The following is a 15,892-nucleotide window of genomic DNA, read 5'->3' on the forward strand; positions in this document are numbered from 1 at the left end:
TTATGTGACGTAGCCTATTCCAGCTATTTTATTGACCTCTTTCCACGGTTGAAAAACACTGATTGGTCAGTATTATGTAATTAGGCATACATTTAGGTAAGTTGTACTGTATCTTTCAACATAAGTTACCTATTGATCATTTGTGTTTATTTACTATTAACTAACGTTAGTAGGCTAGTAGAGAGAGATGGGTTCTCGTGCCTTTTAAACTGAGGCGCTACAGCGATCTGTCACATTTAAAAGCGCCAAAAGGTAGCCTATTTATTGTTTGAATTTTGTAATAACATTGACAGAATCTGAGAACTGAGAATTTGTTTCATATCAAAAGTAACCTGTCTTTTCTCTCTTTGGTTTTCTCTGCATGAGAAAATGGATGTGTGGCGTGTGAAAAGGGTCAATTGCTCACGCTGAATGCCAGAGTTGGCAGCTCTGCGGTCCTAAACTCTAAGGTAGGCTAGTGATGTTGAAGTCATGCAACTGTGGTGTAGTTTGTTTACTCTACATTTAGCTTTTTGCTTCTGTCGATTGTATTATAGGTTTCAAAATTCATAAAAGTTGTGTTCTTAATGGAGATTACCATGATGAACAACGTGTAGGCCTAATAATCATAAACTTCTTGTTGGTCACAGAGCTTATTTTCTTCAATAACCCAAAAGCCAATGGAAAAATCTTGTTGGATTTTGTTGAGGAAACCAGGGTGATGATGCTAACTTCTGAGGTGGCCTAAAAAGTAATCATAACTGTCTGCAGCTCTCTGTATGACCACTATTATGTAGGCTACCGTCTCAGAGTGACAACGGAAATGGCAAGAAAATGAGAGGGGCCATCTGTAACTTTCAGCCAGGCAGCCAAAAAAGCTTTACACACTTAATATTAGAATTAAAATAAAATAAAAAATCACGGTTGTGTCAATCAAAATGTTTGAAATGTTTGGTCAAGGACTTGGCTGTGGACTTTCCATCAAAGCTAGGAATGCCACAGTTTAAAGGCACAGTGAACTCTATCTAATTTGTGAAGGATGGGGGAGTCCCATGTTATGTCTTAAAACAGGAAGTGATGTCAGACAATCTTCCTGTGTGGCAATTAGCCTATTTACATAGCGAGGAATTCTGCACTTAGTATTAAATAGAGGATAGAGAAACCTTCATCACTTGTAAAGTGACCAGTACTGATGAGTCCAAACTCTACACTGAGGAGGTATCAGGTAGACATGTAAACAAATAATTATATTTCTGTTCATATTTCGTAAGAGAGAAAGAAAACGAGCTGATGTTATTGATGCAATCGGTGTGAAAATATGCATAAATACGTAACCAAATCTGACTACCTGAAACCACTTTATACACACCCATGTAGACTCACCACACCTATTCCCATGACAGATTTCTGCCAAACAAACACTAATCCATTTGTTCTGTGCTCGTCAATCTGAACATATGCTCGCTATTCTAGACACGTTTACACCATACACCCCATTAGCGGATGCATTGCAAAGTTTACCTAGTAAACTGAACTTGTACTTTATCTAGCTACCTATCTCTCTTTTTTTCTCACACTCTTTACCCTGTTTCGCTCCTGGCAGATTCTATTTGTGTCAATAAAACTGGGTTATTTATTTGGAGCACGAAGCTGAAAGCAGCCAAAAATCCACCACAGGGCCATGTGCATGTGTGCACATCTCTATACACGTGAGTGAGATTGCAGGTGTGTGTCTGAGGTGTGTGTGTCTGTGTTTGTTTGCATGTGTGTGTGTGTGTGTGTGTGTGTTCGTGTTCGTGTGCACGCAATGACCAACTGATCTTGCTGATATTCAACCTATGCACATGTAAGCACTATACACTAAATCCTCTCTGTCCCATCGCTCATTTATATTATGAATAACTGGCTGCGTATATATATATATATATATATATATATATATATATATATATATATATATATATAAAATAATGATCATATATATATTACGAATAACTGGCTGCGTATATATATATATATATACGCAGCCAGTTATTCGTAATATATATATGATCATTATTTTATATATATATATATATATATATATATATACTGAGGGAATAAATGTAATAAAATAAAATAATTATTACAAATGCAGCTGAGAATAAACATTGCAAAGACATTTTTAATACTGTTAATAGTACATAAATTATTTTCCATTTTTAACCTCAGAAACCTCATAATTAAAAGGAATTAGTGTTTTATAAATAAATTAATATTTATATAAAATAGGTATAAATAAATTAATATTTGCGAAATACAACCATTTTTAAAAACTCTGTGAGGTTTCTCAGGTTAAAAATGGAAAATGGTTTCTGTACATATTTACAATATACATTTTTTTTTTGCATTATATTTAAATATATATATATATATATATATATATATATATATATATATATAAAATATTTAAATATAATGCAAAAACTTTCATTTATTCACTCTCAAATTTTTACTTTTTCCATCAATCAATCAATAAATCAATAAATCAATAAATCAATCAATCAATCAATCAATCAATCAATCAATCAATCAATCAATCAATCACTATTAGCTTCAATCTTTTAAATGCATTTGCAATGAAAACAAGTGTTAACATTGCCATTTAAAAATGAAGCAATTTAATCCTAAATTTGGGATTGCACCAGTAATCTCTATATGCAATGAATCTGGTTTTCCTTTTGCAGGAAAGAAGGGAGGATGTATCCCACCATATCCATATTGCATGTGCATGAAATCCATTTGATCTAAGTTCCACATTGCTGCATATATTCCAGTAAAGAGAACTGACTGACACCGCAGTGTTACGGTAATGAATGACACATTATCCACATCAGAGGAGTGTACATTCATATGTGGAGATTTTAAACTCATCTGTGTTTATACTGTTATGCGGTGCAGTGTGGCTTCATATGTTGACTACCTCTCATGTAAAGCTGGAACTTTACACACACACACCTTCCTAGCCTTGTTATCCTCATGTGCATCACACTTAAAGTGATAGAAAGAAATATTTAAACCTGCATCTCTGTGGTGGCCCCTGTAGTCTCCCACAGGCCCCTTGCATATGATGTATGTAGGACGCAGTCTGAGGTGGGTTTCTATCTATGGAGAGGTGTTGAGTGTTTGGTCAAGTGGGGTTTGCGTGATGGCTTCTGTGGGAACACTGCAGCGAAACACTCGGGGAGACATTTTCCATGCATGGTGTTAACAGTCAAATCTGGGTTTGACCAAAATACCATTTCCATCATCTCACTGCTTTCGCTGAAATCCATTTTAAAGGCAGTTCAGTAATTTTAGTCAAAAACTAACCTTTTCATTGATTTTGTCGAGACTTGTTGGCTTTTTATACTGTTAATAATTATGAAAGTAATGAATTAATACAGCAGTAATTCTTTTTTTATTATCATTGCAGAAATATACAGAAACTCTACAAAATACACACATCGACCAAAAAACAACACAGATAAACAACAATATAAGAACAGACGAGGAGAGAGAGAGGGGAAAAAAAGGATAAAGAAAGAAAAGAAAAGAAAGACCTTATAATTTAAATAAATATCCTTTGGGGGTGTTGAGTGTTTTAAGGTATTCGGTAATTTAACATCTTTTACTCTTTCTCTCGTCCTCCCGCTCTCCTCTCCTCCCAATCCTAATATAGCAGTAATTAATTAATTAACTGAAAGAAAAGTACAACTTATATCAGCAGCAATTTGTTTATTAAAAATGATGAGGGTTGTATCATTCTTCTGCACACGTTATTGAATGTCCCCCAACCCCCTGCTGCCCTAGTGGAGGACCCGTCCTTAATGTGTGGTCACATTTGTTGTTTGGCAAATTGTCTCAGTCGAACCCAGTCATTTAAATCGGGATACACTCGATCTGGAGTTTCGCATGCATGAAGGCGAAAGATTTCCCCATGCAGATTTCACATCGGGTTCAAGTTGGACACACAAATTCGCTGTGTTGACCAACAGAAAGCTTTTAAAGTGATTTCTGTGGGAGCTGTGCTTCATAAATCACTACACTATCGATAATAGACAACTAATAAACCAGAAAATGTAGCGACACCACTGAGTGGGGGCCCTAGTGGTTAACTTTCACTGTTTGCACTGAGGATTCTTATAATAGTCTCAACATTGGAGAACCCTGGCAGTCTGAGTCTAGACTTAATATATCAATACCAGGAATATGGGCTCTACATTTCTCCTGCTACAGACTGTGCGATTTCGGCTATCGTATAAGATCATTACAAATCACACTGTATGACATGGATCTAATAAACTTGGGTATGACATGTATGTAGACTGTATGATGATGACAACTGAATCGTAGACTACGACGGAAGTTAGTATAGAAGAATAAAAAATAATCAGCATGCGCTAGTGGTAAACAAATAGAGCAAGAGGAATTGCAATGTGGCCTTTTTTGTGCTGAAACAAAGAGGAGCTAGGGAAAAGAGGCCAACTTGGCATGCCAATTTTGCAAGTGGAGCTTGAGGTAGTTTTAAGTTTAAGCGCCATGTCGAGTTGATCAATACGCTGTTTCATGCTGCATTTTTATTGGCTAGTCAGTAGATGTAGGTCGTAGCAGCAAACACACTGTGAGATGATCATGCTAAATCTCTGACACTGTCAAAACATTATCACAGGCGATCTTTGGTCCCAAGACTGTGACAACGGCTGTCTTTGAACCTCTCTCACTGTACAACAGGAACACCATTTAGGAGCCACGACCACAGAAATCACCACGATTGAATACCACAATAAAATAAGGCGGAAAAATAATGTGGATAAGGATTAGGATGTATATGAAAGTTACTATTTCCTGATGAACAGATAAATAAATGAATGTATTAACACACTGACATAGTCGCCTCATGTTATCCAGTAACAGTTCAGTGCTGAATTCACATTACATAACACGTCATTGAAGGATTATTGACCATGTGTCCAGAACAAATGAAACTGCTCTCTTTATAAAAGAAAAAAAATACATTTGAAACATCTGAGAGACTGATATATAATAATTATTAAAATATAAAAAAAATATGATCTAATCCAGTTTATGTAGCCTAGTTTGGTTTAGCTGGAATATAAATTAAATAGAACAGAATTTATGTAAGTAAAAAAAAAAGTGTCTTGTGGTGTGGTGTGATGTTATAGCATACAATCAAAAACACACAATTATAGTGGACCGGACATAAATGCTCATAAACTAACGTTACCCTTCAGTCTCCCGTTAAAAGCAATACTCTCGCGCTTCCCGCGCCTATTACATAATGATTGATGACATAACACCGTACTGGCTCGGGACAGCTCGAGCGCTGCGCGAGCCTGGACAGAGTTGCGCGCGCCAGAGGCCACTCGGTCGATTATTTATCCAACAAGTGCCCGTCCGTTTCTCTCTTTCCCTCTTTCTCTCTCTCTCTCTCTGGTGCTGGTCAACTATTTTTCTTTCATTTTGAAATGTCATTTACGCATGTTAGTTATATTCAAACAACAACGAAGCGAAGCGGAGGAGGATTTTGACTTAAACCTTGTTTGTTTATTGACCAGACGAGCCAACTTTTAGGGGATTATTGAAAATGGCGATGTGCTTGTTAAAACGTTTGCGGCGTCCCGGTCGTTAGAGTGTCCGCAGTTTTCTTCTTTTCCTTTAAGTGGATTTTTAGTTTATGTAATTAGTTTAGTAATAAGAATAAACACTAATCACAACTAAACTATAAGGTGTTGGCACGGAGAGTTCTGACAGGAAAGTAATGGAAAATGATGAGCCCGCATCGCCGGACCCGAACCACGACAACACTCAGAGAGGTAAGCGTGTATTTCATTAAACCAAAACATACCTGCTGCATTGGTAGGAAATGAATGATCTCAGTTTGCACGTGTGTGTGTATGAGTGTCAAACACTTGTGAAACGTGGAACAAACTCGCACACGCACGCAGTGTTAGATATGAGACCAGTGGCACTAAAAATACACACCCCTTATGTGACAGAAGTGCCTCCTGTCTGTGTGCCAGCAGCAGTCCTACACTAACCCACAGCGCTTGTGCCAAGCGAGCCAGCTAAACCACAACTCTCTGACTTCTGTCACTTCTCCCTCTGATTCAGTGTGCATTCAAACGAGTGTTGTGCTGCCTTATCTATTCTTGTTAAACGTGCAGTGTCATTTTGACTGATTTTCGGTCATTCATAGTGCATTGTGCGTTCTCACTTTTGTTGTCATATTTCTTTTAAAGATCCCCTGTGGTGAAAAGCAAGCTTTTAATGTTGTTTATATGTCTATGTGGTGTTTTTATTATGCTTTAAGACAAACCATGTGCAAACCATTTTCTCCTCCAAAACGCAGTTTGAAATCGCTGGTGTTTCTGACGTCACAAACTACTTTGTAACCAATCACGTCAACGTGTGGGCGGGCTTTAGCATATCATTAACTATGCTGCAGAGCAGGGCAGTCTCAAGAGAAGCCAGGTTATCCCGGTATATTTTTCTGTTATGAAAAATCGTGTTGGCATTTAGCAATGTGGCTGGTGAATTATGGTGTATATTACTATGTTATAATGAACTATATGCCTTTCTCCACTGGCGTTCTTGAGTTGTTCAAAGTGTTTGTAAGGATGCTGACTGTTAGAAGGCAGCTGTCTGACTCTTGAGATGGTGAACGGGAACATGGTTTGTGTAACATTAGCAACACATTATTAGCTGTTTGATAACGCAGTCAAGCCAAAAGGCTTATCATATTAATCACCGTCATGTGTCCGACATTGTAAAGAGCGATATAAAACGCATTACCATTCTGACATGTCGACTTGTAGACGAGCCTGTATAATTCACTCTTCCTCTTCTTCTGAATCAGTTTCTGGTTCAAACATATATGGCTGAATTAAACCAGTATTTCCACTTGCCACTGTGCAGCGTTTACTACAGAAGTCGAAAGTTGATTCTAGTGGATCTCTGAGCTGGTGTGAGTGGAGGCGGGGCTAATTTGCATATTCATGAATCTACGTATACTAAATGAAGAAAGGGTGTAGTATTTACATTCAAGCTATAAGGCAAGAATAATTTTTTTTAACAGGAAAAAAAACTTTTAAAGGAGACATATCATGCTTTTAAATCATTCCTTTTTACATATAAATCATACATTTGTAGTCTATATAAAGTGGAACTGCAATGCTTGGGTCTGAATTCCTCATTATTATAGCTCCACAGGCCCCCTTTCTACCCCTTTTCTGATGTGCGTCTGAGAGCAACTCGTTTTGGTGCGGTCTCTTTAAATACAATTGAGACACTTCATACCCCGCCCCCTCTCCAGGTTGCAGAGGTGACACTTGGTTCAACTCCACCCCGTTCGGCCATTTTTGTAGTTTGATAGCAGAGATACGATTATCTAGCGGCACAGAAACGTTTTATTCACACGTTATTAACAAAATGTCAACAATGGAAGACTTGTCCAGCCAGCCTTACATGTTCGAGCCAGAGTCGGAGCCGGAGCGAGATGAAAATGAAGACGACGAACCTGCAGAACAACGTCTTCATATGGATGGATGTATCGCAATGGTGTGTTACTGTATTTACACATGAAACTTTGGTCTTCCGACCTTTTACCACCGTGTCGATTTATTTTGATTAATATGTGCGAGGGAGAGAGAGCAAGACACGTCTAGTTTGGAGACGGTGAAGTCTTGTTTACACTTTCGCCTGGCTCTGAAGAGAGAGAGTGAGCGCGCGCGCGACCGGGTCTCTCTCTCTGCTCGTTCTTTTAGTTAAACATGCGCCATGTCACAAGCGCGGCAGTTCATCTACATTAGACGGTGTAATGAAGCGTGTGGGTTACTACATCCAACAACCGAACATTTGAACTTACCCTCTCGTAACTTCTGCATCCTTTAGCTTGGACTACAAAATTGCAGCGAGAAATAAAAATGGTGGATTGCTCGAAGTGGTGGGCCGGAAGTCAATGTCCTTATTTGGCAGTTCCGCTGCAAATACTGTGACGTAATAGTTCAAAAAACGTCATAGAGAACAGAAAAATCGGAACAGGTTGAAAAATATGACTAAAACAGAATATAAAGATATCAACGAAGCACCTGAAGAGACTAATTTCAACTTTTCTGTACTTCTTTCGAAACACTCCAAATATACAACAAAATGCATTTAAGGGCTAAAAAAGTGGATTTAGCATGATATGTCCCCTTTAAATATATAATTTTGGTGATCAAAGATGAGTTTTAAGGGATACAATTATTGACTACAGGGGGACTTTAACTTTGGGAGTTAAACCATGGGTTTGACAAATTAACTTTTCTAAGTCTACAAAAATTCTATTTACATTTTTAAAAATAAAGGTTCCAAGGTCAAGGTACCAAATAAATGGTAATTTTCCATTGCCCAAAAGGAAACCAAAAATAGTTATTTGGTATCACTGCAAAACCCCCATTTTGGAACCATTTTGTGTAGCCTTTTTGATTGAGTAAAAGAATAATAAAAAAAAGTTTTAAATATTTTTAGATGGAATATAGCTGCTGTCACTGCTTGACATGTCACTCAAGTACAAATGACAGTGAAGTTGACAATTGTAAAGTTATTGCTTATAGCCAATTGGTTGTAGATTCAATTTATGGAGAACCTGAAATTCAAACACATATGTACAAACTGTAAAAAGGGTTTGAATAGTAGGCTATAGAAAAGTGAGCAAATTTTTGTAATGATGTTAAATATGTGACAGATATTACCAGGTGTGTGGCAGGAATTTAGAGATTCACTTGTTTTTCCAGAGAACTGAGGGATGAAACAAAAAGTCAGGGAAATAAAAGAGGAATAAAGGAAAGGAAAGTGATACCTATTGACCAAGTAGCACAGAGATAAGACTATACTTTAGTTACTGAAATGAAATTCCCTCAAGGGTGTCTTACTTGGAACTTGCAACCCAATAGGTCTCTTTAGGGCCTTATTCAACTGAAAGAGTATTGCTTTAATTGGAAACTGGTGTATTGGGTTATCAGAAGTTGAACTTCTGGCTATGTCACTCTTACGACATTCTTTTGCCGAGATCAGTTTGTTTAGTGACCTTATTCTGTTTAAACTGGAAGTTAACACGCAGTGTGGTGTGTTAACCATTAAACCCTTTCATGCAATATGAGTTTAGGCAAAACATTATGTGGGAGGTGGATTATTTCATTCAATTTAATTGAAATTATTATCAAATAATACATTTTGGGACAGTTTCAGTTGTTTGTGTATTATTCTATCTAAATGGTATGCACACCTTTAATATATAATGCAAGATAGGTTTGCTCAGCATTGTGTTTCATATGACAATATTTTTCTTTTCTTTTTTTAAATCTTTTTAAATTATTTGTAGAAATTTCGAATAGTTTGACAATTGGCTTTTGACAGTATTTGTAATATTTTTTTCATCACTGATGACTTCTCGGACATTGTTTATACATAAATAGGACTTGTTGTACATTTTATAACAAACACAAATATATAATTCCATATTTTGAGAATACATAAACCCTGTGTCATGCCTCTGTTTTTGTCCTGTCAGCGTCCCTCTCTCTTCATGTAGCGCTATCTAAAACATGCTATTCATCCACATGTTCTCACACTTCCCTTATCTGACACTCCTTTTCTGCTCCTCTCACTGTATCATCTGAACACACTTTCCCTCTGTTTTGAACTCCTCCACATTTACTTTCTATTCTGTTCTGTCTGCTTCTCTTCTTTGATGATCTCCCACTTGCTCCGGTGTACTTGTCTCTCTCGTACATCATATAAGCCTAACTTTCCTATTCTGAGTCAACATCTCTTCCTTATGTTCACCTGTGCACACACTAGTGCTTCTCAACGTTTTTACATTTTCAGTCAAAAACTTGTACACTCTTAAAGTTCCCCTGTTTTGCTTTTTCGAATATACCTTTCATGCAGTAATATAGCTGCTTCTGAATGTACAAGCTCTGCAAAGTTTTAAAGATCAAAGTGCATGACAAATAAAGTTGTCTCCTAAAAGAAAGAATCGATTTTGAACTGCTGAAACGAGTCATCAGTAATTCTAGTCTCACTTCTATGTAGGTTTGTAACATATGCATAATGCCAGCCTATATGGTCTTCATTGGCTGCCTGTGAGCAACGTCTACTTTGACCGTCCCTCAAACACTGTAGTTGTAGCTGAGAAGTTTTTACAGACACTGTGAGAAAAGATCAGATGTGCAATGTATATTTTATATATATTATTTTGACCTTCAAAACAAAATTAGGAACATTTAAAAAAGCATAATAGGGCACTTAAAAAATAAAAGGCTTCTTTAGACCAATCTATGGATATTGTCCATTAACAGAATAAGTTAAGATCTGCGTCTGTGGTTAAGACAATATTTTAAACTCTTTCCTCAGTTGGAATAACCCATGTAATGCTCTTACAATGGAAGTATATGGGAGAAGTTTTTTAGATTAACATTAATACGTGCTGATTCAAAAGTATGTTTACATAATGTTTAAACATGAGACTATTATGATAGAATCACTTATCCACCTTTTCTATGCTGAGTTATACCCTGCTATTTAAAGCAGTAAGCACAATAACTTTCCCACAATATGCTCTAAAATACATGAAAGGGAAAATCCACCCACAGGAATTATATCTTTAATGCATAACCAAGAATGCATCCGTCTAGAACATCTAGCCTCCCTGCTAAACATTTTTGTTTGAAATTTATTGTTGAAATTATTGTCTGTGGTAACTTCATATCACAGACATTCCTTTAAAAAAACCCAAGAGGGTTTAACTTTTCCCCTGTATATGGATGATACATTATCAATAAATTGGTCTGAAGATGCTACAAAGTCAAGAATTTAGGCTACGTCTACATTAATAGACGAAGACACTGAGTTGGATAATATCTCTTGCATAACCCAACGTTTTTCTCTGGGTAAAATAATGAAATACGTGCTAAAACAAAATTAAATCTGAACAAAATACAGCAGGGCTTGACAATAAGGACACTGCCCGGTGGCAGCGTGAATGACACCAGGCCTGGGACATAATGTTGATTTTTTTCCCTTTTAGACAGGTTTTGAACCCTGTTGTGTTTTTAGGCAGTTGAATATAAAAAGTCCAGCACGAACGTTACTGCTGCTTGTCAACGGCAGCTGTCACAGTTGCTTGGTGACAAGAACAGTCCTCTGTAGGCCAGACTGTCCCATCTAACAACTCTCAGTCCGACCATTGCGGACTTCGCAAGCTTGGCCATTGTAGTCTCAGTCTGAGTCTGAGAGAGAGAGAGAGAGATTAAAGGCACACGATGCAGTTTCCATTTTTCTCAAACAGCGACCCCTAGAGTCGCTGTGGAGTACTTGTATTTAACGTTACTCTCGTAAATACCACTCACGCAGAGCCGTCATTTTCTTTTCCTTGACTCTTCCAACCGCGCTTTCTTCGTTTTCTTCATCGACTGATGATTCACGTCTGAAATGCGTGCTAGTGTCTTCCATAGAGGCTGATTCACATGTTGTTGATGTATGTGACGTCGTGGCGTAAAGCAAGTCGTGATTCTGGCGAGATTTGTCGGGGCGCCACCTCTCAAACCTGCATTGTTGGTTTTGCCAGCGGCGTCCCCCCCGCCCCCCCGCTTTGCTATCGGGATGATTCGCCCTGCTACGAGTTTGTTTACCATCGAAATGATTTCGAAGCTGTTATATTAAGGTACAAATCTTGCATAGTGTGCCTTTGAGCGTGTGTGAATAACCTGAATTTGTGCGTCTCTCAACAGTCTTTGGCAGCAGCATCTCTATAACCGAATCTCTAAGTTTATCTTTTTAAAGAACAGTGCCGTTATTACATCGCTAGTGAGAAATGTTATGTAGCTTTTATGTTGCTAAACAATTTTACTGATAAAATGTTTCTGTGCGTGTGTGTGCCCGTACTGTATGTGTGTTTGTTCATCAACCAATCAGATTCAAGCATTCAAAGGCCCTGTAGTGTAATCTATTTTAATGACAAAAGCTGACAAATATCAAAATTGACCAATAGTTGTTCATTAAAATCGGTATTGGTATCGACCAAAAAAAATTGGTGCATCCCTCCAAACATTCCTCTAGTACTCGACCTGTACATGATTTTCTAAAGAACACGTGAATAAATAGTCTAAATGGCTTTTAAATGTTCTACAGCAACAAATGTAAATCGTTTTTGGTTCTAATTGAAAATTTTATAGCCTATATTTAAGATTGTAGACCCTACTGATAACTTTTATTTGTATCTCGTTGCCTTCATGATTTTTGAATCTATCCTCTATACACAGTAGTCATCAAATAATAATTGTATTGATCCTCTGACATTTTCTTTGTGAATGTTTTAATAACTGCCAAGTCTGTTGAGAAAGCAAAGCACTCCCCTGTCATCAGAATTAGGCCATGTGTGTAAACGTTATTACTGAGGGTTTAACCACCCAGAGTCCTCATCTTAATGTGAATGTTCATGTCCACAATTTTCCACTCCTGATTGCAAAAATCTCATTCAAACTCTTCTGATGTTTACCGCTTAGATGGCTCTGTGATACTAACCCTAAGACTCATTTCTCATTCAATGTTTTCTCAGTTTATCTCTCTCAGTCCCTCTTTCTGATTATCTTGTCTCTTTTTCTCTAACTTTCCCTCACATAACCTTGCCAGAAATACTGTAAATACCTCTGTGTGTGGTAAGAATGGATATAATCTGGATTAAAGGACAGATTAGTGTTTAGTGAGTGTCTTTGGATTCCTGATCTATTTCCAGAAGCCGATTGGCTAATTTGAGATCCAGAAGCTTATATCCACCACCCCACTACACAGATTACCTGCTTTCACATTCATTGCAACACACTTTTGCAGTTTCTTCCCAAGCAAATATTTAAATACAAAGATTACGTAGGCAGAGTGTGACATTTGACTAAACATGGGGGAGATTTTATATAGGTGGGAGTGAGAAAGAACTTTAAAGACCAAACAGAGGAAGAGATGGCTGCGAGACAAAAGGAAACCACAAAGTAATGACACTCAACGACAATATGGCATGTGTTACCTTATAGCGGTTTATGAATCTACAGCTGAGGCAAATCTTGAGACTCATGATAGTGTCAATGGTTGTCAATTGAAAACTGAAATAACTTTGATGGCCTGTGATGTTCCTTTACAGTTATCCATTTACATAAATTTTCATCCGCAGTCAGTTGAGTTCAAAGTAGCCTACTGTTTAGAAGCAAGTTTCTCAGGGAGGGTTAGTTTTTCCTTTTTATAGGATGTTGTTGTTTGTTGATTTCTCTTGTTTAGCAGCAGGGGTCCTCAGTGACTTCTTGTTATGGAACAATAGAGGACAACTGCCACCTCACAGTTGATGTTTCCAGAAGCTTAACACCCTGCAGTTCTTGACTGGTTACCCATTGAAGCTAAGCAGGGTTAAGCTGTTTATTTGTCAAAATGTTAGTGCAATAAATCACCAGTGCTCCTTCCTTTTTCAGAAACATGTCATGTCTTTTTCAGTCTATAAAGTCATCAGTAATGTAGAACAAGTGCATATGTCAGCATTGCTGTACTTTTTCTAACAGCTTCAAGGAAAATGCACAATTAACTAAATGAATGATGATCAGCTGTGGTGACATAATGTGATGATCAAGGCACTTGCTAATGAATCAATTTGTTTCATATACTGATTCATGTCATGGGAAACTTGTAAGTGGAATGAGATTCAGCTTGGATGCAGATTGTGGAGGTGTTAGAGAAGTCATCAGGTGCCCTGCAGTCTGCGTGGGTCCTAATGCCATAGTATAGTAATGGGGACACTGTGGCTGTTCCTGGACATTATGGGTGCCATTACATCATCCAGGTGGTTGAAGAGACCACAACTTGTGCTTTGAGTGGAAGTAGAAGAAAATCTAACTATAAATGCATAGACATACATCACATACTCAATGTAGCCAAGAGTGACTGACCATTTACTGTATTTCTTTGTTTCCAGCCCATAACTCTATAGGCAAGTCTTGAGAGGCTCACACTGGATGCTGACACAGACATTTCTTAGCCATTTTAAAGTTGGATGGGGAGCTTTTGCCTGGGCTAGTGTTGTTAAAAGTACCGGTACTTCGGCAAGTCGATACTGAACAAAATACCAAAAGTGCAGAGAACCAACTCAGTTCGGTACCCACTGATAGGTGCTGCTTTCAAATGCTCCTGTGCGTATTGTCATCATGCGCTCTGTGAAGAGCGGCAAAAGTATATTTACAACATGTTTTGATAATAGCCAATCACAGACATGTCTGTTGACAGCATGAACACAATGGCCAATCATACACGTTTAAGTCCGAATCCATCCATACGATGCAGATGTTTTTGTTCAGCACGATCTCATGAGATCTGCAAACTTCAGTGTCTTCATAGCTTCTTGGTGAAATCACATGAAAACACTGGACTGCAATAATAAAATGTGACTTGAGGATAGTTGATCAAAGCAAGGGTTGCGAAAAAAATTAAATACAGTTGACGAGTGAACAAACATCTCAGTTAAATTCATTTTTGTTCCATTTTTTAGCCCCATTAAATGTGTAGGAGAGGATATACTTATACTATAGCTGTCACCTGACAAGTGTTGTTCAGTGCAAGCATGTCTAATGTGATGATGAACTGATTTATATCAGGCACTAATAACAGAGGCCCAAATGTCAGTTTTCTCTATCTGTAGGTTTTTCAGTGTGTCCAGACTTGTTATTTTTTGTTTTAATGACTTGTTTAATTGCCATTTGATAATTTGTAGATACATGTGCATGCATTTTAAAATGCTATTTTAATGGTCATGGTAAATAGGTTATACATAGTGATAGTTCTGAATAAGTGTGATTTGTTTTTAATTATTATTATTATTATTTTTACAGTGGCAAACAGTCTCAAAGGACATTACCGCAAGCCGTCAAAATCTCTCTCTTTCTTTCTCTCTCTGGTCCCGGAATAGGGGTGTGATCAAGTAACTGTGCTAGTTGGCCAGAATTGAGCGATAAGCAGTGTAATCAGGACTTGGCTGTGTTATCCAACTGCATTTAGATCTGTTACCATGGTGCCTTATATCACACTGATGATTCAGGTACTACAGAGAGTCATTTAATCTGTGATCAAACGATGAAACTCCCTGTTCTTTTGCGCCTTTAAACATACACACACTTGAAAACACATACATTCTTGATGAATTTGAGAAAATCAGCAGAATCGAGCACCCTATATTGACCAAAAACTGCACTGGTCATTTTTTTGCTATTAGACAAACCGTGAGACGGAGTTGTGAAATACCTGCTTTGAGAGTCTTTGTTTCCGAGTACGTCTGCAAGTCGCCACGCACCTATTTGTGTGTGTTCCGCTACATAAGCAAAAGTGACTTTTTCAAAAAGCCACAAAGCCCTTCAAAGAGGGAGAGAGAGTGAGAGACACAGTCGGAGTAAGAGACAGACAGAGAAAATAAGAGAGAGAGAGGCCAAGTGTTCTTCCCAGCGATGCTTATCGTACCTGCCCTGTGTCTTCAGACAGACACACTGCTAAAAATACCCATCGGAAACGGCCAACACAGCATCAAATCTGAACTTTCTCAAAGTGTGGTCAAACGTCAGACAACGGAGATTGCTGTTTGTGCTCGTGTGTGGGCAAGGATGGGGGTTGAGGGGGCTTTTCATGTGAATGATTAACGTGTGCTTGTGCTTTTTATTCCAATAAAAGCATACATTTGTGTTTGTGTACACACACACATGTTCTAGCGTTTTAGTTGTTTAGTGTGTGTAGGTGTGGGAATAACACTGCATTTTTCATGAATAGGGTCCTAGGCCTTAACACTCAACAAATGTTTAGTGAAAAGACG

General features: G+C 37.8%; 1 protein-coding gene across 1 annotated transcript in view; it reads left to right on the forward strand.

Annotated features, from left to right (window-relative positions):
• The first annotated feature begins 5,429 nt into the window (after nt 1-5,429).
• Nucleotides 5,430-15,892, forward strand: part of rorc (RAR-related orphan receptor C) — a 34,302-nt gene continuing 23,839 nt past the window's right edge. The window contains exon 1 of the mRNA XM_082150372.1: nt 5,430-5,834. Within this exon, the coding sequence (XP_082006498.1) occupies nt 5,780-5,834 (55 nt within the window). The 5' untranslated portion in view covers nt 5,430-5,779. The remainder of the gene's footprint in view (nt 5,835-15,892) is intronic.

The sequence above is a fragment of the Leuciscus leuciscus genome, assembly GCF_965113295.1.
Source record: "Leuciscus leuciscus genome assembly, chromosome: 20".
NCBI lineage: Eukaryota > Metazoa > Chordata > Actinopteri > Cypriniformes > Leuciscidae > Leuciscus > Leuciscus leuciscus.